This window comes from Lissotriton vulgaris, chromosome 6 (assembly GCF_964263255.1).
Source record: "Lissotriton vulgaris chromosome 6, aLisVul1.2, whole genome shotgun sequence".
NCBI lineage: Eukaryota > Metazoa > Chordata > Amphibia > Caudata > Salamandridae > Lissotriton > Lissotriton vulgaris.
The window spans coordinates 480317226-480344781 of NC_141694.1; the positions used below are offsets into that span (position 1 = coordinate 480317226).

At 43.4% G+C, this 27556-nt stretch overlaps 1 protein-coding gene across 1 annotated transcript in view; it reads left to right on the forward strand.

The window, feature by feature from the left end:
* LOC147707467 (collagen alpha-1(XIX) chain-like) overlaps positions 1 to 27556 on the forward strand; it is a 1668057-nt gene that overhangs the window by 1566358 nt on the left and 74143 nt on the right. The window contains exon 18 of the mRNA XM_086925649.1: positions 4690 to 4743. Coding sequence (XP_086781775.1) covers positions 4690 to 4743 — 54 coding nt within the window. The remainder of the gene's footprint in view (positions 1 to 4689; positions 4744 to 27556) is intronic.

The following is a 27556-nucleotide window of genomic DNA, read 5'->3' on the forward strand; positions in this document are numbered from 1 at the left end:
TATATATATATATATATATATCAAACACAAAGGTTGCCTGTTGAAAGGAAGCCCACGCAGGTTAGTGATGATATGCCCGGTGAAAATAAACACCGTAGTTCAGCCGTATAATCCCTGCTGTCTGCAAATTTAAAATCCCAAGTGGGTTTGTTGTTCACTGTGGCTGTCTGTCATGCTAGTACATTCCACGCTTGGCGACGAACCTGTTCCAATGCTGCAACGCTGTTGGCGCTGCTGCGGAACTGCACAGCGTGCAGTGGAGCACTCCTTGCGACTCAGGCGGGGCCGCATTAACATCAAACACAAAGGTTGCCTGTTGAAAGGAAGCCCACGCAGGTTAGTGATGATATGCCCTCTTTCACCGGGACTTCAAAGACCACAACGCCACTGCTGTGGCCACGCCCACTAAGGCGGGAGCAACACTTAAAACATTGCCGTGATCCTTGTTATGCACTTTGCCCGCAGCCCCTGAGGAAGTGGTTTTCTACCACGAAACGCGTTGGGCTCCATGACTATTGCTGGACACTGCAGGCCGCCTGAACACTGTTTTTCCATGCACTATTAAAGAGGGCATATCATCACTAACCTATATATATATATTTGTAAGGTATTACAACTCCCTGACTATGATCTCACCTAACTCACCTAAGCAGTATTACCTGTGGTTAACTTATCACAAAAGCTTCGACTGATGTTGTCCCATCCAAACAAATAGGGTCCTAGACATACCACCAATTTTCCCTGCCAGCACGGCAAACTACTAACAATCACACAATGCAAGTGTGACATTTTGCACTATTCCAAAGCACTTCAAACTTTGAGGATGGCCTGTATATTGTACACTGTTGATGAGCTGTGCTCAAAAAGAGAGAGCACTTCCATGTGCTACACTATCAGAAATTAGTGTGAATACCAAGATCCAGCAAACACCAGCACAATTTAAGCACTTAATGCAGACAAAAACAGTTGCTTGCTATTGGGATTCCACTTCTGTTATCTTCCAAATGAGCATTTAAGAAGGCATATCTCTATAGTATTAATTTGTGAATGGGCCGCTCCAGTGCGTTAGTAGCAGTACCTCATGAAATGTTTTCATTTCTTATTGTGGGCAACCTTGTAAAAGATGCATTATCGCACTTGAACCTTGATGATGAGTTGTGCCTAGTAAAATTCCTGTGCAGCACAATTATGTGAAGGCAGGTGTTTTCTGCACACAGATTTTTATGGCCAGCGCCATGAGAACGTTGGTATACGAGTGCTTTATAAGTTCCATCAACACAAACATAAACATGATGTGGAAAAACCAAAAATGATTTTACAACTTGAAATTCCAGCTGGTAAAATTGCATGGGGAAAGGGCTGGTAGACAGAATCCTTTTCCTTTCTGCAAATATTTCCAACTTTTCATGTGTGCTGTATTGTACAGCATATATAAACTTTGTTTACACTATCTCTAAGCTTAACATTTCTTATTGGAAGTGTACCTTTTCAGAACAAAACCTATGCTATAGCAAAGCATTCAAGCCCACTGGTCCTAAAATCTTGACAGCCAGATTATTCACACCATTCAACGCAAAGAACCCGCAAATCTTCACTTATGAACCTTTACAAGACCCCTTTATTTAAAATTAAAACCCAAGGCGGTAAACCCTTCCCAGTGCTGGGGTCTTAAGCCTGGAATCATCTCCACAGTTCTCTGCTGTTCATAGAATCCAAAGTCTTCTTTAAAAAACCGCTAGAGACCTGGCTTTTTCCTGGCTCCCGACGCACTCTGTCACTCCCTTATTTAGCTAGCTCATCTGGGTTCTCAGTTTCCGGACTTGCACCGCCAGGATGCTCCTTGTGAGTGGCAGCACGCTTTACAAGTGCTTCATTCATTCATTCATTCATTCGTTAGTTCATTCATTCATTATATACATCACACACACACACACCATGTGTGTGATGCACAAGGCAACCTATAGTGTGCCAACACTGTGATTATTGCTGAATAGGATTATAGACGTCATTAGTAGGTGGCTGACATTGCCCCTCCTGACCAAACAAACACTGTGCCCTCCTCAGTTAAGTGTGGCTGTGACTTTCCGGCTTTTAATGACATCTAAAAGGCAATGCCTGGGTGAATGTTTCACAAAGTTACAATATCCTGCTGCATGATTTCATTTAGATAAGAAAGAATCCTATCAAGGTCGAAGATTTTTATCTCGCTTTTAGGAAATAAAGTAGGCTGATGCGACCTTGCAACTTATTGCAGTAAATGGAGTATGTGCATTGGTTCATGCAACAAAGCTTAAGGCTTACCTGTAGGATTATGCTTGGTAAAGAAAAAAACTAGTGATTGTAACGTACCTGCAGCAGTTGCCCGTGCAGGTAAGAGTGGTGGGGCGGTGGGACCGGGTGGGGGGATTTCCACAGACGACGACAAAGGAAAATGAATTATTTATTTAATTTTCCCGCCTGGTCATCTGTCCAATCGCCCCAAACCCGGCCCCACCACCCACCGCTCTCACCTGCATGGGCCGCTCCTGCGTACATGGCACACCTTGGTGGAGAGTATAGCCTTACTGGCTATGGCCTTGATGGGGTCATAGCTGACAGGCAGAAAAAATGGATGTGTCTGAGGGAAATATGGAAGCAGTATGTGTTCCTTACTCTATCTCTTCCCCTTACAGTGATGGGCATCATATAGCCAAATGAAGCAGTTTGTTTAAACAGATTCGATTTATAAATCTTTAGATCACATTGGATTTAATAGATGATTTTTGTCCTAAATAGTGCAGGTCTTGTTGCAAATACCTTTTACCACTGTATCACGAAAGCAGATGTGTGGATGAGGCAATACCTGCGAGAATGTTTAAACATATTTAAGTTCTTGTGTTACAATCGAAGTGCATTGACACCACACAACAATAACACCACAACAAACCAACACACTAGAAAAATGCACTGTGACATTGTTTTGTAATAACAAAATCACAACACACAGAAGTACATCACAACACAATTGAGCACATCAACAATATACAACACACCTAAACAATACAATAAAGCACAGCACTAGAACACCATAACACACCAAAATAAAACACATCAATATACAATCACAAATATCAGCATACCAACATAACTCATAACTTCAACAGTATACAAGCACACGTTGAGTAAAGAATTACCACAAAACTAGACAACTGAAACCGACAATGCTACTGCACAAAAGCATAGGGCCATAGCAGCACAATAAATACCAGCATTTATCAATAACATACAAAGAGAACACAACATTTCGACCAGTAGCGGCACCCCCTCCCCCCCGCGCCTTGAGACCCTCAAGGGTATGTAGCGCGCTTTATAAATGTAGTGATTGATTGATGATTTCAGTTGCATTATTTAGTGTGTTGTGCTGTCACTTTAGGATTTATGTTGTTTTTGTTTGCATTGTGGTCAATTGGGTTCTTGCACTGTTATGTTATTCTATGACATATTGGGGGAGATTTACAAAAAAGGCACGCAACGCAGCGCAGCTTCCTTTGAGGCTGCGCTACGTTGCGCAACAGGCAGGGAGAAGTAGAGCACCATATCTTTAGAGATATGGCTCTCTCCTCCCCTTTCCCTCGCACCAGCGCTGATTTCAGCGGCCATTCGACATGCACACACCTTAGCGCCATAGCACTAGGGTGTGTGCATGAGTCTGGCATAGGTTTTGTACAGGAAGGGAATCCTTCCTGTACAAAATACTATGCCTAGACACAATGGAATACTATTCCCACATTGTATGCGTGCTGCACTGTGCAGCACACATGCAAAGTCAGAAAAGCACGGAGAAATTAATGTATTTCTCCTGTTAGCACCTCCTTTGAAGGGGTGTTAACTTTTGGCTTGAAATCATGTCTACTTATCTTTGTAAATATGGTTTTGCGTCAAAAGGCATGGGTGGTTGCATGGAAACGCCCATGTTCCACCATGCAACGCCCCCTAGGCACTAAGTAACGTAAAGCAGTGCTTCACGCTGCTTTGCCCTCCTTTGCGCTACTTTGAGCGTGCTTCCCAGCACTGCAAGTTTTGCGCTGGAAAGTAAATGGCCAAAAAAATAAATGTTGAGCTGGTTAGCGTCAAATTAGTGGAAAAGGTTTCCGCCTTCTGGAATATGATGCACGGTTTCTGGCAGGGTTTCCATTCCGGCCTTTCTGACATGGAAACCCTGTCGGAAAGCATGATTCGGGGCCCTTAGCAGGGCCCCCTTCTGTTTTCAACCTCTGGTTGGGGCCGATGGGGCACAATAGGTGCCCCCTTTGTTGATCCCTGCACCTCCTGCCACAGGGTGCAGGGTTGAACACATTATTCCATAGAGGTTGGTTGGTCCCATTTCCGCAAGTAAATCTGTAATGCAACTATTGCTCATGTAAGGCGCTATATAAAACTGCAAAAAAAAAAAACAAGGCAAACCATGATGTCCATAAAACGTGCTCCTGTCCCGTTTTAGTGGATAATGTGTTTTTAAGAGATTATATATACCTAACTGCAATGTGAATTTTAAATATTTCCAGTCTGTAGTGTAACCTGATTTCATTTTGCATTCTGTTATTGAGAATTAGTTTAGAACCATAGGTTTATAGCATCGCACGCATTTACTCGATAGACATAATTCGCTTTTCAATAATAATTGCGATTTTTTTCTCTTTCTCTTCACAGGGTTCTCTAGAATTTTCACAAACACTGGAATCACAGAAGAGTTATTTCGTCAAGGTACGGAACCCGTATTTATCGTGACATTGCCTTGCACCTGTCTATTTTTTTCTCTGTCAGTTCATCACCAAATGTATTGCCACACGGCGGATTTGCATTCCGTCTAAGAAAAACCTACTTCAAATGCCTAACTCAAACGTCTTAGGGGTACTGGCAAGGATCGTAGCTCATAGATGGTCAATCTTTGATGGATTATAGTCCGGCCGCTTGTTGTTTATTTGTGTATTGCACCCCAACCATGCCTCCGAATATTCCAAAATATGTTCACAGTAATACAAACGTTTCAAAAAGTGCATATAGAGAATAAGGATTGCATGAAACATTATATCTATTCAATATACTACTGTAGTTTAAAAAAAAACATTATTTTCAACAACTTCCATGGTTGTACAGTGAGAATCAGGCAAGCAAACAGAACATAGATCATAGTCTGAAGTGCAAATTCACAGCTGTTTTGAGTTTTCACCTTCATTTACACCACCTGAAGGCATCAGAGGTTTTGTGGACACTAGGACAATTAATTTACTATTCTAGCTCCAGTCCTAGAATATGTTGGAAAAGTGCATCTTTCCTTAAAGTAATCCAGGAGATGTATTTACTATTCCAATGTCAGATCGGGAATATTTTGGCGGCATTTAAAACATAGTAGATCTGAACCCCAATGAACAGAACATTTAGTTTTGCGGACACAGAGGGAGCTCTCACTTAGCACCTTCTAAACTTCCCTTGCAAAGCTAGCTAATTGCAAAAGGCCTGCTGGTCCGTGCTGTTCAATTTAAAACAAACGCCATTAACCACAGCATATGACTACAACCTGTAAAGACTTTAAAAAACTCACATTTGTGTATATTACAAATTAGAAAAAGTAAAAAAATGTGAGAGAAGGCCAGTGAGCACCTCACGTATGCAAACAAAGGGAGCTGCTGGATGGTACTCGGCAGTATGCCCAAGTTATCATAATAGGTTGCTCACATGGCCAAAGAAAGAAAAGAACAGAAATTGTGTACTTAGACTTCCTCAGAGGCGAGAAATTGTGCAAAGTAAAAATCAAAAAAACTATGGGGTACCACTCACATGCAAGACTTCCTTTTTTAAATGCAGCGGGACGAGGCACAGCATTAAGAGACGCGGGTGCAGTGGAGACTGACAATTGTGGTCCAGTTGGAACCTTGGATGAAGGAAGTGTCGATGTCGGAGACTCGATGCGCCGATTCCTATCGGTGCAGGCGATGAAGGCGTCATGGACGGACCCCTTTGAGATGCACTGTTCGTCGAAGCATTGTGGTTGATCAGCTTTTGCGTTGGCGTCAAAGGGCAATACATCGGTTCCGATTGACACAGAGTTGTCACTGTGTCAATGTTGATGGTCTGTACAGCAGAAATCACCTTTCAAGGGCCCAGGACTGACTTGGCACCACTAAGCAGGGCAGGACTCATAGGTGTCAGAGTCCAGTTGCTATTGCAGGGTTGAAGGACGTTTTTGATGGCCCTGAGACTTCAGAACAAGGGGCAACCCAGCAAGCCTGTGAAGTCACTTTGGGTTCAAGTGAGATGGGTCCAGTCCTTGTCCAGAAATCAACAGGCATCAGGGCAGCACAGCAAAGAAGAAACACAGCTCTTCCAGATCAGCAGGCAAGCAGAGTGTCAATCCTTGTACCGGAGTCGTTACTCCTGGCAGAGTTCTTCATAGACCCAGTAGTGTACAGTCATGGTAGGGTCAGAGTCCCAATGAATATATCCACTTGTGTATTTAAAGTGGGGGTGACTTCAAAGAATGATCTTTGAAGTGGACATACATCCTTTTTTTTCTCTGCCCTGGCTCCAGGCTATGAGAAAGGGGTAATCAGAATGCAGATAAATGCAGATGAGTTTTCTGTCACACCCACCCTTCCTGTGTTTGTTGCTGTCTAGAGGGAATGCACACATTATAGCGGTCACCCACACCAGATATGTATTGGAGGCAGGCTGCAAGGCACATGGAGCAGTAAGAGCAGAGACTTGTCTACTTTCTAAAAGTGGCATTTCTAAAATTGTAATGTTAAGTCCAACTTTACCATTAAAGAGGATTTATCATTACCATTCCAAAGATATGAAACATGATACAGCTACTCCTTTCTAATCAGGAATTACAGCCTTAAAGTGTGTTAAGGAGTTCCCAATGATACTCTATGAGAGGAGTAGGCCTCACAGTAGTGAAAAATTAATTTAAGTTAAAAGTACATGTCCTACCCTTTATTTATTTACCTAGCACCATGCCCTTAGGGCTATCTAGGGCCAACCTTTATGTGAACTATGTATATTAAAAAGGGAGTTTGAGGCTTGGCAAGTAGTTTTAAACACCACATTGAAGTGGCAGTAAACTGCATATGCAAGCCTTGCAATGGCAGACCTTATACAAGTTTGAAAGGTTACTTGTTTGGGTAGCACAACCTGTGCTGCAGTCTTACTAGTAGAATTTAGATTACAGGCCCTGGGTATACAGTATACCACTTTACAAGGGACTTATAAGCAAACTAAATATGCCAATCATGTATACACCGATGTCACCATGTTTAGACTAGAAGCACATGCACTTTAGCACTGGTCAGCAGTGGTAAAGTGCTCAGAGTTCAATGGCCAATAAAAGATACAGGAAAAAGAGGAGGTAAGCAGGCAAAATGTTTAGGGAAAGGCCACCCTAAAGATAAGAGATATAGCACAACTTCACAAGTCTTTCCCAATGCCCAGCATGCTCATAATCTCTGAAATGATAGGCAACCTCAAGGGATTGGAGCAAGGGATTGCCCTTTCAAGAAGCTCAACTTTAGAGCGCTATCACTGTTGTAATACATAGATGTAGGTAATCTACCTTTTATGTTTAGTCACCTGGGTGTTTTGCATTTTGCTGAACCCTAGATTTTTGCTGTCTTTAGAACTCTGTGCACTCTACTCCTGCTACCCTGTAGTAAAGTACCTGTGCTCTCCCTTTCATCATGTCTAAATTGGCACACTACTAATCAGCATATATTAACTTGTCTATAGGACCCTTCTTTATGCTACAAAATGTACCCATGGCCTGAAAGGTAAATGACACTAGTGGACTGCAGCACCTATTGTGCCATCCACTACAGTGGCAGCGCTAACACAGCTTTAGGCCTATTATTGTAACATGACTGTAGCAGTGTAAAAACTGTAATTTAACCTGTTAAAACCTCCCTTTTAAATATTAATAAGTCACCCCCATGTAGGCCTTGTAGCCCACATGGTAGGGTGCATGATATTTACAAGTAGGACTTGCAGAAATGTAAAGTTAAAATGTTCTTGCAGTGTCCGTTAGCCAATTACTATTTTCACTGTGGTAGACCTACCTGTAGAAAACCACAGTGTGAGTTAGACTACTAAAGTTGTATCTCTTGAGTGGAACCACCTGGAAAAATATGTAAACAACTATTTTCATACAGGAATAAAAATCCAATTCAATGGTTGTTAGAAATTGGGTTTTCTGGTTTTCTAAGGTATACGCCCAGTCCAGGCAGAGTCCACCACTCTAGTCAGGGTAAGCTAGATACAACACTAACATAACCTGTACTCAACCTCTGGGAGCTTGGCACAGAGCAGGCAGGCTTATCAAGAGTGGCAATGTGTGAAGTATTTGTGTAACATACATACACAGTAACACAATGAATACACCACAAAAAGACTCCACACATGTTCAGAAAAATAGCGTAGTATATTCTGAACAAAACAAGATCAAAACTACAAAGATCACCTAAATATTTCTCAGGTTATGCAGTTTCAAAGTATCTCATTAAATGCACCACGTAAACATTGTGGGCAGAAGCACGTTTGCTTCTGTTAAGTTCTTGACGGTAAATTTCTGGTGCAATTGGAATGATCACAGATTCGGGATCAGAGAAGATGCTCTCGAAGCATCGAAATGGGGAAAAACAATGCTCCACAAGTCTCTAATGTATCAGGTAGGTACAGGCCCCTCAAGACCAGTATGCAGTAAGTGAGATTAGCCACCTGCGGTATTACGTGGGTCAGTGGCAGGGGCCTCAGGAGTCTGGGCATTCACAGTACCTTAGCTTCAAGGGCTAGTTGAGGCTGAAAAGCTCGCCGTATATCAGTTGCAGAATGAGCCTAGCTGCAGGAGTGGTCGGTGGGCCTCGTGAGCAGGGCCTGCATCGTCAGACTCATTCGATTCTCAACAGCAACAGCTGGAGCAGAGCGCTCTGTGCGGCTCAGGTGGGCATAGACAGCTGACAAGCTGCGTGTCTTCGGATATGCCCCTTTTCACCCAGACAAGGCACTGTGGGGGGCTCACAATGAGAGTCACTGCAGAAGCTGTGAACACAGCAGTGATGTAAATCGGCACAGCACAGCCAGGGCAACTTGACTTTCGTATGCAGCTCCGGTTGGAATGAAATGGAGCACTTCGTTTTTGGCAAATGGGAAGCGTTTGGCTTCCTCATAAACTCGAATGGGCGAACAGGCTTGAAAGCAGATCTTTATCAAATTCCCCTGCTGGACTCCCCGGCAGCAGAGTCCAACAGCTGTAGGAAGAAGTGAGATTTTTGATTCTCTAACCCTAAGACCTCCTGAACAAGGGCAAGCCAAGCAGTCTGGGAAGAACAGTCATAGTAATGGACAGCAGCATGTAGCAGACAGCAGGCCAGCAGGTAGCAAACTGGCAGGCCCTCCTGCAGCTCAACAAACAGCAGGTCAATACAGCAGAGCAGTTAGCATAGTGGCAGTTACTCCTGGCAGCCAGGAGTAACTGCCACTATGCTAACTGCTCTGCTCTGCAGTCTCCCTGGCAATGTGCAGATGTAGTTTCAGCGATGTCTGGTTACAGGTCCAAAAAGTGTCTGATTAAAAATGGGTCGGACACCCAGTACTTATACCTAAAAGCGCCTTTGATGTGGAGGTGACTTCAAAGCAAAGTCTTTGAAGTGCACAGGTTCCCTTTCAGCCCTGTCCTGTCTGCCAGGCTAACTCTGGGGGGTTGATCAGTGCTTTGTGTGAGGGCAGAAGACTACCTATTGAAGTATGAGTGTCAGTCCCTTCACTTCGCTTTGCCCAGGAACACCCATCAGTATGCAGATGAATGCAAATGCAGCTGAGTGTCTTCTGTTTGTGGCTTTCTGGAGGGAATGTACAGAGCAAAGCTATCACCCAAACCCAGATGTGTATTGGAGACTGGCTGGAAGGCACGCAAACAGCTAAGTTCAGAGAAATGCCCGCTTTTTGAAAGTGCAATAGCAAGAAAGGGGTTTGGCCCAGGGCAGATAGACAGGGCCTTACTAATCAAACAGGAAAAAAGTGTACTAGCCATCACGTTTTAGTTGCTGTTAATGTTATTTAACAGGATGAAGGCCATTAAATGAATTGTATGGTCTTGAGCATTTATTTGCTATATCAATTTCATTTTTGAGCAATATAGTAACCCTGGGCGTAGTGTGCGGAGTGGGGCTACGTGGAGCTACGCGAAGTGGGCACAAAACTACGCCCACCCGCGCACTCCGCGTAGCCCCACTACGCGCCGCCCGCCTCCCTCCCGCCCTCCCTAAATACTGCAATAAAAGGATGGAAAGCTTTTAAAAACACTTACCTTGTCCGCCGCGTCCCCGGGGCTCCCTCTCACAGTCCCTGGATTCGCGCCGCCATTTCGAATACTAATGCGCATGCGCGGGCGCCCGCGCATGCGCATTTCTCGTGAGCGAGAGGGAGCCCTGGGGACGCGGCGGACAAGGTAAGTGTTTTTAAAAGCTTTCTATCCATTATTGAAGTATTTAGGGAGGGCGGGAGGGAGGCGGGTGGCGGCCGGCTACACACCGTCTGCTGGCCGCCCACCCTTACAATATAGTCACATTATTACATAAATCAGACCAAGGGTGATATTTGGAAATTTTTACACATTGAAACATTACATGTCGAGAACAAATTAAAAGGGAAACAAAACAAACATTGTGGTACACAGAGCAACAATAATTGCATGCATTCAAACACCAGTCTTTTTTTTTTTTTAAAAACCTTTATTGATAAGCATGGATATACAATAGCAATCATACAGCCACATTGGGTCGGCTGGCAACATTTCCGATGATCATAAAAGGATGGCAATTAAACAAACATGTCATGTCATACATTAATTCGCAGGAGGAATAAGGTCTTTGTTTTGTGTTTTTTTAAATCAAACACCAGTCTTGGTTTACAAAACACTAGCAGCAACTGAGCAATTCTTTGCAAATAATTTATATAAAGAAATCATGGTGCTGGTGCACACAGGGGAATAATTTATTAAACCTAGTAGGTGAACATTTCTATAACTTTCCTACAAAAGGCAAAATTAATTAACCTTAACAGCAACTAAAACATGATGACTAGTACACTTTCTTTCCATGCAGGTACATGTCCTACCTTTTACGTACAATATACCATGCCCATAGGGTCACATGGTGCTTACCTTAGGGTTGACTTATATGTAAGATGAGAAGTAGTTTTAAATACCAAGTTGAAGTAGCAGTAAACTGTACACACAGGTCCTCAAATGGCAGGCCTGAGACAGGTTTGAAAGGCTACTTCTGTGGGTGGCACAATCAGTGCTGCAGCCCACTAGCAGCATTTAGTGTACATGCCCTCGGTATATGGTAAATTACTTTACAAGAGACTTACCAGTTAATTAAATATGTCACTTAGGTGTACACCAATCATAAACAGGTTTAGGGGAGAAGCATATGCAGTTTAGCATGGTTAGCAATGGTAAAGTGCCAACAAAAAGAGAATCAGCAAAACAGGAGGTAAAAGGCAAAAAGTCTGGGGAAACACCACCCTAAGGATGCCAGGTCTAACAATGGTGAAGTCAGATGTTTCTTGAGTATTAAGGAAAAGTAACTTTTATAAAGTTACCTTTACTCTGCTTGAATTTCCTGGAGAGTAATTTATTTTTGGCTTCCCAGCTTTCCCCAGAAAGAAGTTAACCTTGAATAGATGTAACTGGGTGTGAAATGTCCCCTAGGAGCAAACTATTGGAAGATCTGATTGTGCAGGGATAACTAAAGGACCCTGCTTCTGTCCTACCAGACCTCTATATCTGTGTAAGGGTCATAAGGCTAAACTCATGTTCAAGTTACAGGGATACAACAAGCTACAAGAGGCATTTTCCTGGTAGTACCGACCTTGGCAGGGGCAACTGGATCTGAACTGCACCCTGATGTTGGCCTCTGTCTGACACCGTGTGAGTCTCAAAGTGCCTCCCCTGAGGTCACGAGGATGGAGAGGGGGGTGAAACTTTAGTGTTGTACTCCAGTGGAGAATTGGGATTTAAAGATTGTCAGAAGGAAGGTAAAACCGATGATCTGGACAAACTGATTGGTGTATCCGACTTCTGCTTTCGTTTGTTTGGTTACATTATTACTATTTTTGTACTGGACACAGTCTATGCACATTGCCTAAGTTAAGTTGGTCTGCTCTGGGCAGGTTGAGCTCAGGTTAGTGACTTGGAGGGTTCCCCCTAACATGAGTTGAGATTATTTCTTGAGGTGGGTAGTCACTCATCCCAAATAATAATTCAATTTCCTAAAATAGCCATCACGAGTAAGATGTGGCATTCTGAGAAATACATCAGATTATGGTAAAACCTTGTGAGGCGACTATTTATCATATTTGGAACGCCTTCCCTCTGGTCATAGGACAGCTATTTATACCAGTGTGAATGCTTCATATGTTATTGCTTATGTGCTGCATATGTAATTGCTTATGGGTGCAGTGTTGCTCAGCAATAGAGTCTCATAGAGGGAGAAAGTCTTTTCCACATCATAATTTAACAAAAGGAAGTATTGAATGTTTTTTTTGTATTTCTTCCAGGCAAATGAGGATTGAGAAGTTATGTATTATCCTTGAAATTAAAAAAAATGTCCACTCAACACACCAATTTGAAACTCTGTCATTTGCTTTGGAGTTTTTGGCCCGTGCACTTTTCCTTCATATAAGAGAGTTGGAATGTAAACATCCCATAATCTGAATGTGAGTAGCGTCTTGCTAATTAGAGAGGGCCAGCATCGCCAGGCACAGTCACAGTTACAAACAAAGAGTCACACCCTCGAAAAGGTTACTTAGTTCACCTCTTTCCACCCCACAAGTGTGCCCTCCATGCTCACAGATAGAGCAGCGGCTTTGGCTACTGTAGGTGGGCACTGTGGCACGCCTTCCCTAGTAATAGAGGCAAGGTGGCAACAGAACCTTTCATAAACTATAGGTTGTAGCTTATGAGTTTTACTCAATGCTTGTGAGTCACGTCTGATAAGGCAAAGCACGGCCAGGAGAGAATGGTGTTGGTACATATTCATATTCCATTATCTACAGCAAATGTACATCACTATCGCATCAAATGTTCTTGCAATCGTGTACAAAAAATAAATTACAAAATATTTAGGCTTGCATGGTGAAGAACATATTTTATAAGAAAGCCTACTGGGTCCTCATGGAATTTATTTTTATTTTTTTAGCGCCATTCCTTGATGTATTGCAACCCATCCAATTCTTTCATTCTAGAAGTATCTGCAACACAAACAATATCTGACTCCATCATCTAAAATAATACACGTTTATGTGCATGACCAGCATGTCATGCGCGCCCTTTGATTCTTCTGATATGCATGCAGAGCAAGAAGCGTGTGTGGGTAAAGCAATGTGCACAGAGCCTGTCGGCACTTTTATCAGATGTGACAAGTCCTAAGGGAAGAGCACCAGGGGGGTCAGACATTTGGCTGGGTCTTTTTCAAGTTTATCTGTGTTGTTGACAGCTGTATACTCCTTTATAAAAACTAATGATCCAAAGGGCAGCCTGCTTCTTCAAAACCTCAAGGGGTCTACAGCCCTCACAGAAAGAGATGTTGAATATATTGCATTAAAGACAGCAAGGGAAGCTTGCTGTGTGGTGTACTCTTCGCTGCAGCAAAAAAAGTATATCCGCCACACACCAATACGCTTACACACAAAGACACAAACTCATATAAAATTCCTTAAAAACAAAAGATTGCTAAGTCTGCTAATGATATAACATTATGTAGCAATTAATTCTTAAACACATGCTCACATTGCCTAGCCATGCAGTTCTACCCCAATTAATGTAAAATATAATGAAAAGAATGACTATCAATGGCAGCAGAGAGACAAAAGTCAATGCTGGTGGGTTCTTTTTTAAAATGGAAGTTCAACTGATCCTCATACTTACTCCTACCTGTGGGTCGTTACCTACAAGACGAACCCCAATTGAAAGATTTGCAGAGGGCCACATTCAAGTTTACTTGGATGGTAGCCCATTAGATATAAATATATCGTCATCCTAGCAGTGGACACCTGAATAGTGATGCCCCCGCCAACTAGACCGACATCACGCCTCTATACTCCCTCACTTTCTCTTTTATTCTCATGGGACACACAAATAGAAAAAGAAACAGGAAACACTTATTAATGCCCTATTCATTAAAGTATTTTCAGCTGTAAAGGTACGTTTATGGCTGAATATACCTTTGGCCTCATTTACAAGAAACAGACGCATTGCTAAGTTATAGCAGTGATGTGCCAGTTTACTTGTGCCTACAGCAGAAACCCTTGTGTCACCATAGATGCGCCGTATTTACACACCTTGCACTCAACATATTGGTCCTGGATGTGAAGCATACAAGTGGGCACAGAGCCACCTGTATGTATGACTTCAGCAAATTGTGACATTATGTTCCAAAAACTACCTTCTGTGGCTCACTGATCTTGTGACTTGATTTCATATTGTAATCAAGTAACTGCAGCAGGTGTGGTCCGTTGGGCACAGCCAATGCGTCATCTTTACGCCTGGTTTTAGCAGGCATAGGTATTTTGACGCATTGGCGATGCAGTGACCCATAACAGCGAAAAAAAATGTAAATATCACTGAGTCACTTTTACTGTAGGCATTTCTGATGGAACGCCTACTTCACATAAATTAAATCCTAACCTGGTGCAGCCGATTCCGAAGAAGGTTGACACCGTTGGAATCTTCAAAAAGAGACTCATTTGCATCAAAAAAAGTGACGCATTTGTACTTGAACTTCTTCAATTTGAAAGGTAGAGTGTCTGAACGTCTCAGAGGGGGTTCAGTACTTTTAATGGGAAAGTAGTGACCCTTCTCAACAGCACGAATGTGCTCTTGGCCAGTAAGTATTTTCACTACAACCACTGCTGCCAGGAATTCACAAATTTATTCCCGTTTGGCATAATTCACTTTTGCAGGTTCATCTGCCAAGGGTTAGGAGAAATGTTTCTGGTATACCCCAATCAACAGGTCGGAAAACAGAATTCAAAGGCATTTTTTGCTATGGAAATAAAAAATTCTCAGTCACCTCCCTAACCTTTTTCCCAACCTGATTTTGGTTGGTTATCTCCTTTTGCAGATTAGGAAGGGGAACTGACCACCACCTCATTTGCTAGGGTTTTAAGGGAAGCGTGTATTTGCATAGGAGTCTCCATTCCCCTCTAATGAATTTTTTACTATGTAGAACTCCACATTAAATGAATAGCAGTGCCCAGGAACAATTACATGACATTCCAAGTATTATGCCTGGAAATCTGCACACAACGTAGCTTTCCAGCCACACTACTGGGAATGTCGATGATCAAAAAAAAATTAAAATACGATCAGGCCATGTATAACTCCCACTCTCCATAATTTTATGTTTTATTGGTGAATATGTCATCAACCCCCAGATGCATCAAGCACCCACTCCTCGAATCCTAAATAGCGAAAAATACCGAATCGCTATCCAGAATTCGCAGAGTGGGATGCCTCATCATAATCGCTAAATAAATGCGATTCGCAACCGGCCACAATCGCCGTATGCAAATTTCCCAAAATCGCTATAAAATCGCAGAATCGGCTGTTTCCCAACCCCAAATTGCAAATTCGCAAATACCAAAATCGCAACTAGCGATCTCGCAGATTGCGAGATCGCAAAAACGGGAAGTCACATTTTGAGCACAATGATGACATCACAACCAGGAAGTAGGCTGCTCCATGCTTCATTTGGATCACAGAGCTGGATAGAGGAGGAGGCACAGCACTGAGCTCCAAGAGACACACCCTGCAGTCCCAATACAGGCACACATTGATTCCAGAATGTCCCAGGAAGCTTCAGGATCCAGTGAAACATCCAGGAAGGGCAAAATCAAGTTCTCTGAACAAGAGCTGGAGTACTTGATAGAGGGAGTCAGCAGGGACCATGACCAGCTGTTTGGGAAGCTGTCCCGGAAGGTGCCCGAGGCTACCAAAAGGCGCATCTGACTGCGCATCAGGGCCAAGGTCAACGCCGTTGGAGTGACACACTGGTCAATCGATGACCCCAAAAAGAGGTGGTACGACCTCAGAGGCCGTGCCACAGAGCGCATTGCGGAGAGACTGGGGGAGAGAGTGGCCATGGGAGGAGAAGACTCCACAGTTCCTGCAAACACACCACTGGAGGACTTAGTGGAGGACACCATCAACCCTGCAGCCTGCGTGGGGGTCACTCAGCTGGACACCTCCCGTGCCACACACCAATCACAAGGTAAGAGGCATGCAACTGCGACCCTGACCCCTAACAATGCCCATGCCCCCAGAGCAAGCCATATTGGTAACCCCAGTAATGCAGTCCCTGCCCCTCCCAAACGCCCAATTGCATTGTGGGACCAATAGTGTGACAATGTGCCCTGATAGCCACACACAGCCAGAATAGCCAAGTAAAACATACCCCTAAAGCCAGTCAGGGAATGCTAGCCTGCATGCATGTTGCTACATCCCAGGTGCCTGAATCATATAATTAATCATGCACTCATTCACATCACATGTGCTGCAGATGCTGAGACGTCTGATAGCGAGGCACTCCACATTGTGGAGACTCCTGGGGAGACGGAGGGAGAGAGCCAACCAGCACCAGCACCTGGACCAGCACACGCACCAGCACCTGCAACAGCACCTGGACCAGCACCTTCCCAAACACACCGGGCCACCCCTGCAGCCATAGGAGGAGCACAACCTCACCAGTCCCCACGCATGGCAGTGGAGCAGACCCCAACACCACCCAGGAGGCAGACACGCCCACAGCCACTGTACGGTCCCAGGTAAGCAGCAGGTCGAGGCAGCAGCGCTCTGTGGCCACACCAGCAGACATGGAGCAACAGGCACATAATCTAGGCCTTGGAATTGAAGCTCGGATGCTTGCTGTGCACCGCAAGCAAGCAGAGCACATGGCAGCTATGCAGCTGCAGCTGTACAAAACTGCACGCAACATAAACCAACTAACTGAGAGTGTGCAGGAGCTAACTGCAGCTGTCAAAGAGAGCAACCAACTGATGGTGGTGCAGCAGGACATCACACGCAGACACCACCGCCAGCTGCTGACACGGCTGTCTGCCTACCCCTGCTCAAACCACCTCATTGGGAACGCCACTTACCAATTGTCGCGCAGGTCACTGGCCATGCAGATTCAGATGGTACAATGCTGCAAAGATTTTGCAAGGGCCCTGGAGCAGGTCACCACTGCTGTGGAGAACCAACAGGCATCCGGGCATGGCCATGCAAGGGGGGTGATGATGTCAGTGAGGGTACATCTAGCCTGAGCAACTTGTCTGTGCCAGTGCTACCTGAAAGGCTCAGCAGTTTCCGTCCCAATGCTGCATCACGGTAGGACACTCCCAACGTGGAGGTGGAGAGACGACAGGGTGCATCCGGCAGGAGGCGCCAGTGACTGACTGTACATTACCGGCAGTGCCATGGTGAGGTAACCACGCACACCTGCTCTGGATACAAGAGCCTGTATGACTCAATACAGTTGCCAACATTTTTGGTGATTTAAAGCACATCAAGAGCTTGTTAACCAAAAAATAAGAATTTATTTTGAACACAAATCTTCCTCATGTCATTAATTCATGTAGCATGCATGAGTGCAGTGTTGTGTGAGGGATATGGGTGCACTAGAAATAGTTCAGTATGATGTTGTTGCGGCGCCTGTGTCCTTCAGCAGGATTCTCCCCGCGTGCATGATGCACATGTGCAGGTGGCAGGTTGTCCCCCTCCAACTCACTACCAGACACCTCCACAGGTATCCTCCGTTTGGTGGCAATATTGTGGAGTATGGCACACACGGCCACGATGCGGCAGCAGACCTCAGGCCAGTATTTGAGGGCCCGCCAGTCTTGTGGAGGATGCAGAACCGACTCTTTAACATACCAAATGTCCGCTCTATCACATTTCTGGTGTGTATATGGGAAGCATTGTACCGCCGTTCCTGTGGTGTAGCAGGGTTGAGGTATGGGGTGAGGAGGTATTCACGGAGGCAGAAGGCGCGGTCACCTGAAGGTTGGAGTAGAGGGTCAGTGCCTGTTATGCGCAGCAACATGGTCTTGACATACTGTATGTGGGCATGTGTACTTACATAGGAGATGTCCTTCGCCAAATTTACCGCTGGCCAAGCGGGTTTGTATGCTGCTGTGCCGGAAGATGAATGAATCGTGGTGCTCCCCGGGTATTGTGCCACAATGTCTGTGATGATGGTCTTCGCATTGCAGACCGTCTGGATGTTGAGGGAGTGGTATGACTTGCGGTTACGGTACATGTATTCGTTCTCTGCAGGTGGACAGATGTGAATGTGGGTGCAGTCAATGCAGCCAATTACATAGGGGAAATGGGCAGTGTGATAAAAGTCCAGTTTTGTTTGCATTAAGTCCTGTTGGGTTGTTGGGAAGGTGATATAGTGGTGTATCCGGCTCAGCATGGCGTCCAGGAAAGTCTGTAGGCAGCGTGACATTGTGCTCTGTGATATTCCCCCTGCAACTGCGACCATCCCCTGGAAGCTGCCGGAGGCCAGGAGGTGCAGGCAGCACAGGACCTGGACATGGGTGGGCACGGCATTGGCCCTCCGTGTTGGGTGCTGCATCAGGGGGTCAAGGTCTCTGATGAGCTTCTTTATCATAGCCTCATTGAGCCTGTATTAGGAGTATATCTCCTCTTCAGTGTGGCCCAGGAGTGTAACCCACAGCCGAAAGATGCGCTCTTGGATCCGGTGTCGGTTCTGGGCTGCAGCCTGAAGCCTCAGCCGCCTTGCCACGATGTAGAGACCTGGCATTGTGACTTTCCTCATGCTCCTACTGAGTCTCCTTAAGTGTGTTTGATTTCCCCAACAACTGTTTCCTGTTTGCCAATTTTTTTTTTCTCACCAATTGGACTTCATGGTTACCACCTGGTTTTGGTTCTCCTTAAATTGCGAATAGTTTTTAGCGATTTGTGGTATTTTCGCTATTTGCGATTTATGATGAATAGGAATAGCGATTTATTAGGGATTTTTTACAATTTATTTGCGAAATCGCAATTTATTTCGCAGAAAATGTGGGTAATCGCTGTTAAGGAATCGCAATGGGGGTTACCAAATGGTTTTGCAATTCTTTGTTTTGCGAATTCGCTATTTGCTGCTTTTGTACTTGATGAATTGCAGGAGCGGAAATTGCAATCGCAATCGCAGTTTCGTAGCTATTGCAATCGCAATTTCGCTTGATGAATCTATGCCCAAGAGAATTAGAGAAAATGAAAACTTCAGGTAGTCAACCGTGTTTAAACCTTAGTTTAACATGATGATAGCTTAGAGGTGCCATTAATATCAAGTTTTAATGGGAGCCATTTGTTTTATTATCGCTGGGATTGGCTTTTTCTAATGTGTGCAAGCAAAAGTAAAAGTAATAGTTGTGCTTATGTGAATGTGTTTTTTTGTCTCAAATTCACAAATGACAATGGAGCATATGTACAAAAGCATTTTTGTGATCCATTACTGACCGCAACATTGCTTTTCCATATGAACAGAGCACAAATTGCGATTCAGTAACATGTTACTGAATCATTATTTTTTTTTAGCATTTCAGTGTTTGGTAAGGGAGGGTTTAGGCCGTCCCTTCCAAATACTGAATTGCAGTGCTATGTATGAATGATTTGCCACCTAAATATGGTTGCAAAACATTCAAGGGGATATGTACAAAGAAGTAGCGCAGTGTGTCATTAGCCTGCTTGGCTTAGCAACACGCTCCGCCACTACGGAAACGCAAGGCTGCACCATATTTACAAGAATGTGGTGCAGCCTTGCGTTTCCCCTTGTGATGGCGCTAAGTTTAACAACTTAGCACCAACGCAGGCGCTCTTTCACCAGAGTCCAAGGGTGTCTGTGTGCAGGGGAGGATTGTGTATGTGTAGGAAGGTGTCCCTTCCTGCACATAAACAATCCTAAAATGACGTTCTGTAACTTTCAGGTGTGCTGCTTCGTGCAGCACACATGAAAGTTACAAAATGGAATCTTTTTAATAGGTCTTTCATGTACAAGAAGGGACACCTTCCTGTACATAAACAAACTGTGACATTTTGCTTTTTGCATGTGTGCTGCACAAGGCAGCACAAATGGAAAAAGAAAAAAACAAGGAGAATTAATGAATTTCTCCTCATTTCGCCAACTTAAGTCCAGGATTTTACTGGTCTTCATTTTGGCACTGCCTCCTATGTATGCCACCTATGTACAATGGGTGTTGCGGTGGAACGCCCACGACAACACCCACTGCATGCCCCTTTCAAACATAGCGTGAAAAGGTGCCTTATGTACAAGGCAGCGTTAAGCCACGTTAAGCGGTTTAACGCTGCCTTGTACATAAGGCAAGGCTCCTATCGCCACGGGGACGCCACAAAAAGTGACGTTTGCGTGGCGATAGGTGCTCGTACATTTGCCCCTAAGTTTTTACCAACACCTCAAGGGTGATGGTAACAATTCACAAATGGGAATGGGTCCCCGCAGGACCCCATCCCCCATGTGAATACTGAAACAAAATATTTGTTAGTGGGACACCACTGGCTATGCTTAAAAAATGAAACTTAAGCAATTGTTTTTGATTTTTTTAAATGTATCCTGTATTCCCTTAAGCAAAATGAGATACATTTCAAAAATAGAAAGTTTGCTTTATTAAACAACAATCACATACTTGGTGGTCTGCTGACCTCAGTAGGCCACCATTCCTGTGATGGCTGCAATTCCTAACAGGTTGCAAATTACGACCTAAATCATTAATATTAATGAGATAGGGCTATTGCAACCCCATTAGGAATCGCTATTTCTAATTTGTACATTTATGTACATTAGTCTAAATTATGATTTGCAAAGAATAGCAATTAGAGAATCCCAATCCCTAAATTCTGTACATATAGCTTATTGTTCACTACTTTTTTCGTGTAGTACACAATACGCAATACTACACAACATTAAATCCATAATCAGAACTTATTTTTATTTATCCATTTATGTGATAGCCAGGGCCAGACTGTGAACCCAAAGTAGCCAGGGCAATTTTGTCAGACTGGCCCCAACCCTCACTCCTGTGCGGGGGTAGGGGCAAGCGTAAAGCACTGCTGCTTAACAAAACTGGCCACCAGGACCACTGTTTTTGTTGCTGAGGGCCACTATTTGCTGAATCGCTGCAAAATCAGCCCGCGTAACAAAACCGGCCCCTGCCATTCCAAAACCAGCCCCCCACCTTTTCAGCCGCCTGAGCAAACGCCTGATGCTGGATGTGGCCAGTCCAGCCCTGCTCACATCATAGCTATGCCATTTCGAAGCGATGTAAACCTGCTGATTTTAAATTAACCAACTTAATAGTACTCCATTTATTGAAATTGGAAAGAATGAAAAGCTGAGACTACCTTCCTAGGATTCAAATTATTGGCCTGCAGGTATGAGCCGATGTCAGTCGCAAGAACTTAACTCATCTTTATGGCTTTTTCGTCCTCTCTCTTCAGATGACAGCATGCATTTGCTAGCAATTTTCGTATGTAGATACATTTTGCTATATCATATGTGTCCTGTAGATCTAAGAATCACTGCACAAATGCCACGGAATTCAGTTTTCATACACATATAATTTGCATTTGTTTAGCTTACTCATGATGGCAGCCTATCCTATATGAATACATATATCATTAGGTATGTGTATGAAGTCCTTAAGGTTTAATGGAGCCCTGCTTTTTAAGGTTGACGTTCAGCTTTTGATTTGGTAAATTTTGTGCAGATCTGTCAAGGTCGTGAAAATTTTGAGGGGGCAGGTAATGTGGAAAACTATTGTTACTAAGTTTTGTTATTAATGCCCCTAGGTATTTTGTAATCTGTTACAGACCAAAACTACTGAATTGAACTACATTTTACTAAATAGACCATATTTGTGGTTTAAGATATTTGTATCCCAAAAAAGTGTTGGTTGGCCTTAGATGGTCTATTTTATTTCCACCCTCACCACTAATTGACAAATTAATCATGTATCTGGGGCGGAGCAGTATCTGAATGTGAACTATTCCAAAAATAATTATTCTGATTGTATGAGGGATACGTTATTTTTCTTCAGACATTGTTGCATCAAGGGATCAAATATCTCCCTGAGGATAATCTGAATCATTAGTTATGTCTGAAAATGCTTTTTGTGGCCACCATTTTGCAATCCAAATGAGATAGAAATATTTGCAGATCCCATGGTAAAGAAAACAAAGTGGGGGCATCCCACTACAGAGGTGGCAGAGTGACAAATACTGCCCAACAAATTGTAAGAAGTGGATTTTTGAAGGCGTGGTCTGCATATCCGCGGAAGGACCTATCGACGCTGGGGCCCCATTTTAATATTCTTAAGAATTTTGGGTACATCTGCAGTTCATTAGATACAAATAATGTGAAAGTGGATATAAGTGACTTTGAGAACATTTTTAGGTCCCAAAGAAATGGAAAGGCCTGCCTTTCAGTAAAAGCGATTAAACCTTGTGATCTAGGATTCCAAAGAGAGCAGATCCTCAAAAACAATAAGATGCCATGGAGGCTGTACATTTTTTCGGATCTGCTGGTCCAATATAGGATCAGCAAATTCAAAAGAATAAAAAGTAAGCCCACAGTTTAATGTGTATGGAGACTAGGCTAAGGGCCTGGCACCACAGAGCCTTCTTCCTGGAAGGGCATGTACAGCTTGTGCCAAGCCACACCCTGCACCCAGACTCTACTGCTAATGACAAAAGGATTTGTATACAGGGTTTCCTGGACAATGGCCCTGGTGCAAGGCCTGATTGAAGGCTAGTCGCAAAAGTGCAGGACCTGGCAGAAGGTTGGACCCTGCCAAAGATCCTACTGCTTATGGCCTAAGGCCATATGCAGCTGGTTGGGAGGTATGGGTAGGGGCGCAGAGGTTGGTCAAAGACCTTTTTCTGCTCCCAGTTTCCACTGTACATGGGTACCGGCCTTGCACAGTAAGCTCTCTGGACATGTGGACGAGGTTGAAGGCCCAGTGTAAGATTAGGCTTTGCACCTTGAGCCTGCTGCACTTGATAAAGGCCATGCTCAATGGAGACCATACAAGAGTATGGTGCGAACTGTGCCCAATGGCCACACTATTGTGCCCATAGTCCACTGCAAGACAGAGGACGTGCAGAGCGATTCATTGCTTTTAAATCATTATAAAACAACCAAAAATCACTGAAAACACTTTATTTCAAAATTATGAGCAAGACATCCCCAACCACTCATACAATGTGGCTGAATAGTAGGAAAGGAGAGAGTTGCTCTAACTTTAACTTAAAGATTCTGCACCACAGATCCCGAGCCAACCATAGGCTTTTTATTAACTTTAATGTACATTTGTCAATTTTTGCTTTCCCTGCACCACCAAATATTTCTAGTCCAATTTACAGGTAAGGGAATTGTTTGAAAACCAGCAACAGAACAGTTCACAGAGATGGGTTAAACAACATGTGGCAAGTAAAACCTGGCAGAAAGGGAAATGGAAGAAGAAATTAAAATTACAGAGACTGAGTCTCTGAAGCTTATGTTAGGTGTTTGCTTATTTTGAGTGCCCACTCCTCTTCCCTCTATTCCTCTTGAAACCAGGCTGTCACAGCAAGAGTGACTTCGAAGCTCAAATCTCCACAACACTGTCTCTCTTCAGATGACAGCATGCACTTGCTAGCATTTTTCGTATGTAGATACATTTTTCGATATCATATTTGTCCTGTAGATCTAAGAATCACTGCACAAATGCCACAGAATTCAGTTTTCATACACATATAATTTGCATTTGTTTAGCTTACTCATGATGGCAGCCTATCCTATATGAATACATATATCATTAGGTATGTGTATGAAGTCCTTAAGGTTTAATGGAGCCCTGCTTTTTAAGGTTGACGTTCAGCTTTTGATTTGGTAAATTTTGTGCAGATCTGTCAAGGTCGTGAAAATTTTGAGGGGGCAGGTAATGTGGAAAACTATTGTTACTAAGTTTTGTTATTAATGCCCCTAGGTATTTTGTAATCTGTTACAGACCAAAACTACTGAATTGAACTACATTTTACTAAATAGACCATATTTGTGGTTTAAGATATTTGTATCACAAAAAAGTGTTGGTTGGCCTTAGATGGTCTATTTTATTTCCACCCTCACCACTAATTGACAAATTAGTCATGTATCTGGGGCGGAGCAGTATCTGAATGTGAACTATTTGAAAAATAATTATTCTGATTGTATGAGGGATACGTTATTTTCCTTCAGACATTGCTGCATCAAGGGATCAAATATCTCCCTGAGGATAATCTGAATCATTAGTTATGTCTGAAAATGCTTTTTGTGGCCACCATTTTGCAATCCAAATGAGATAGAAATATTTGCAGATCCCATGGTAAAGAAAACAAAGTGGGGGCAAGTGAGTGACTAGAATTCACACCTGGATGTCCATCACAGTAATATGTATCTCAATAGGTTAGCCTAGGGCCTCACCCCTACTCTTTATGATTCTCTTATCAGTCCCATCTACTTCCATGTGACCTTTCACCAAATCAAATAGCACCCCTTGAAGTGCACAGTGTGGGCCTGGCTCTTCCCTCCCCAGTGTGTATCTCAACCCAGCTTGCAGGAATGCAGAAATAAAAAAATATGTCTAGAGAGAATCCTCTACCTCCTCTTCATGTTTCACCATGCAGTCCTGGGTCTCCTGAAGTGGAACTGAGGGACTCTATGGATTGTACCTTTCGCCGGCGCCCATAAGTACAATGCATGTATACATCCTGCACACACTGCACAGCACGTTATCCTTTGTGTACTGTACCACTCATAGGCACACTTACCTCAAGCAAATACATTTAACATGCACACACTGCACAGCACTCCATCCTCTTTGTATTGTACCACTCATAGGTGCATATGCATGTACCACATGCATTCAGCATGCACGCACTGCACACTAATGTAATATCCCTGTATTATACTCTTCCCTAGCGCACATACAGCCAATTCAGATAGTCCACTTGTGCGCTGCACATCAGAACACATCAAACCTATGTTGGCCAAGAGTGAGTTAAGCACACAGCGGCAGAACTTTAACTGAGTGAGCCTGTAGGTCCCACTTCAGTGACACAGGTTAAAAAGGACCTGTTCACTCTTACTGATGTCCATACGGTATGCTGCCGCCTCCACAGTCGTGCTGCCAAACTCCTGATGATGGCAGTAGCCTTCTATCCCTATGAGGGTAGTGCTTTGGTCACCCCTCCAAGTCAAACAAACCCGCAATCTGTGAGACAGGCCTATGTCACCACACACTCTCATAATCTGTGTTTGCCTATGACAACGAAAATCAGCATTAGGGATTCCGACTTCAGTATAGTTTGGGCATTCAAGGCTGGGGGTGCATATCCATTGCCATGCGGAGACTCTTCCATCCAAACAGTGCTTCAAAATCGAAGGATGGCAACAAATATTAGCAAATGCTGCAGTATCCCCATATTGTGGGCTGTGACTGTGAGATAAAGCCTTATCCTCCAAAGTTTTATGACTGCTGTATGCAATGGTGGAAGTCTTGTGGGTCGGGATGTTCTTGAAAAGAACTTGGCCACTAACACCTGTTCCCCCCCCCCCTGGATGTATGAAGCCAGTCAAACAGAATCAACATTTCAAGAGTTGGGAAATGAACCACTCTAGCTTAAATTCAAAGAGCTATTTATGAATGTGGGCGTTTTCAGTGCAGTGTGGTGCAGTTCTGTCTGAAGTAGGCAATTCAGTTTCCAGGCGTGGACAAGAGTAAGTCTGACATTAAGCTGACCAAAATCCTTACTTGGGGATATTTTTAAATATGTTGTATATTCTCCTATGGGTGATCTTGTTTCTGTGATTTCCCGGAACACTTGGAGAGGATCCATATGTGGGTAGGAGACCGAAAGGTAGAAGCAAGATCCTTGGGGTACTTCACTTGTTGCCAGTAGATTCTGGAATATGGAAGAGCCTATCTAGACGCGATGATGCTGAATGAAAGATGTGGTAACCAGTAAAGTATAATTTTGTCAAATCGTGTCAGTGTTGGCAGAATATAGGTACTGAGCTTGATGGTTGATTGTATCGGTGCTTGGTGAGAGACCCCGCAGGATAATGAGGCAAAGGTTGCAGTTGTTTTTGATGCAAAGGTTGTTGTAAATGCTATGGATGGTGCCTAATACAGTGAGTAAGTGTGGTCTGAAGCCAAAGAAGTAGTCATAAAGGTATACTTGTTGATTTGGCCTTGCAGTGCAGTGGTAGAGGGCAGTTAACTTACTGAGTTATCTTAGCAGGCTCGTACTGAGACAAGGTCTTACAAAATTAATGATCTTAACAAGAAAACACAACTTTTTAGGATTGATTACCAATAGTTACTCCCTCTTGATCACTCTGCTGACTTAACCATAGATGATATTATGACACAAAACCCAGAGATGAACAATTTGAACTTTTGTGTCTTATGTCAAGAGGAGGAGAACAATTGTCACATTGGCACATGAAAGAGGCAGCATTTTGGGTGAGCCTATCTCATCATCTATGAATGCAAAGTTTCTATGTTAGGTGATATTGTGATTCCAATTCCCCACGCCATAGACACGCTTTTTCCTGGTAAGAATTTCCCAGGCCGAAGAGATATTAACAATAGTTAATTTTCATGCTGCATTTGTGCATGCACTGAAGTGAAACTAAGGTAAATTGAAAGTGTGTCTGCTTCCCTACCACAATGTTTATTTTTAACTTTATAGCAAGTCCTCTGCCTCCAAACTATGGCTGTAAAACCTACTAAAACAGTTCCAAAAAGAAGACAAACAATCAAAGTTAATATAACTGGTAAAACTCCCTTAGTCAATAGTATTTTGTGTCAACAGGTAATGTAGTAAAGCAGTATGTGTAGTTAATGGAGCCAATATCGAGCTCATTGCTAAAGAAAAATCATTGCCACTGCCACAAGAGTATAGAATTGCGATAAAACTGCGTGAGAAGGAGCAGAGCAGAGAAGTGATAATATTGGTAATGCAGTCGGAGTGCGCTCTTAAGTCTAAATGTCTGAAAGAAGAGCAGGACGAGCAGTGATTTTCACATTGATGTGCTGGAGTCAGCGACGTTGAAAGATTTACATCACTTTTCAAAATAAAGCCCTTCAACAAATGATTTATGTTATTTTCTCTAGGCCTTACTTCCTTCAGTGTTTGATGTCTGCAAGTGATCTGCGCAGTAAATTATTGGCTGCCAAATACATTTTAGATATGTGTTTTATCCCAATAACTTCTACTGAAGTAATGAGTAAGTAAGAAAATACATCATCTACAAAAGAAAGCAACATTCTGAAAGTGGGTATAAGTCTCACTAAAAGGCGGAAGCTGAAATGCAGTGACAATGGACACCAGTTTATACCTTCAAATAAAAATATATTAGACTATTTAAACCGCTTCAAGTATTGTAGGAAGTTGGGTTTCTTGTTGAGGGGGTGA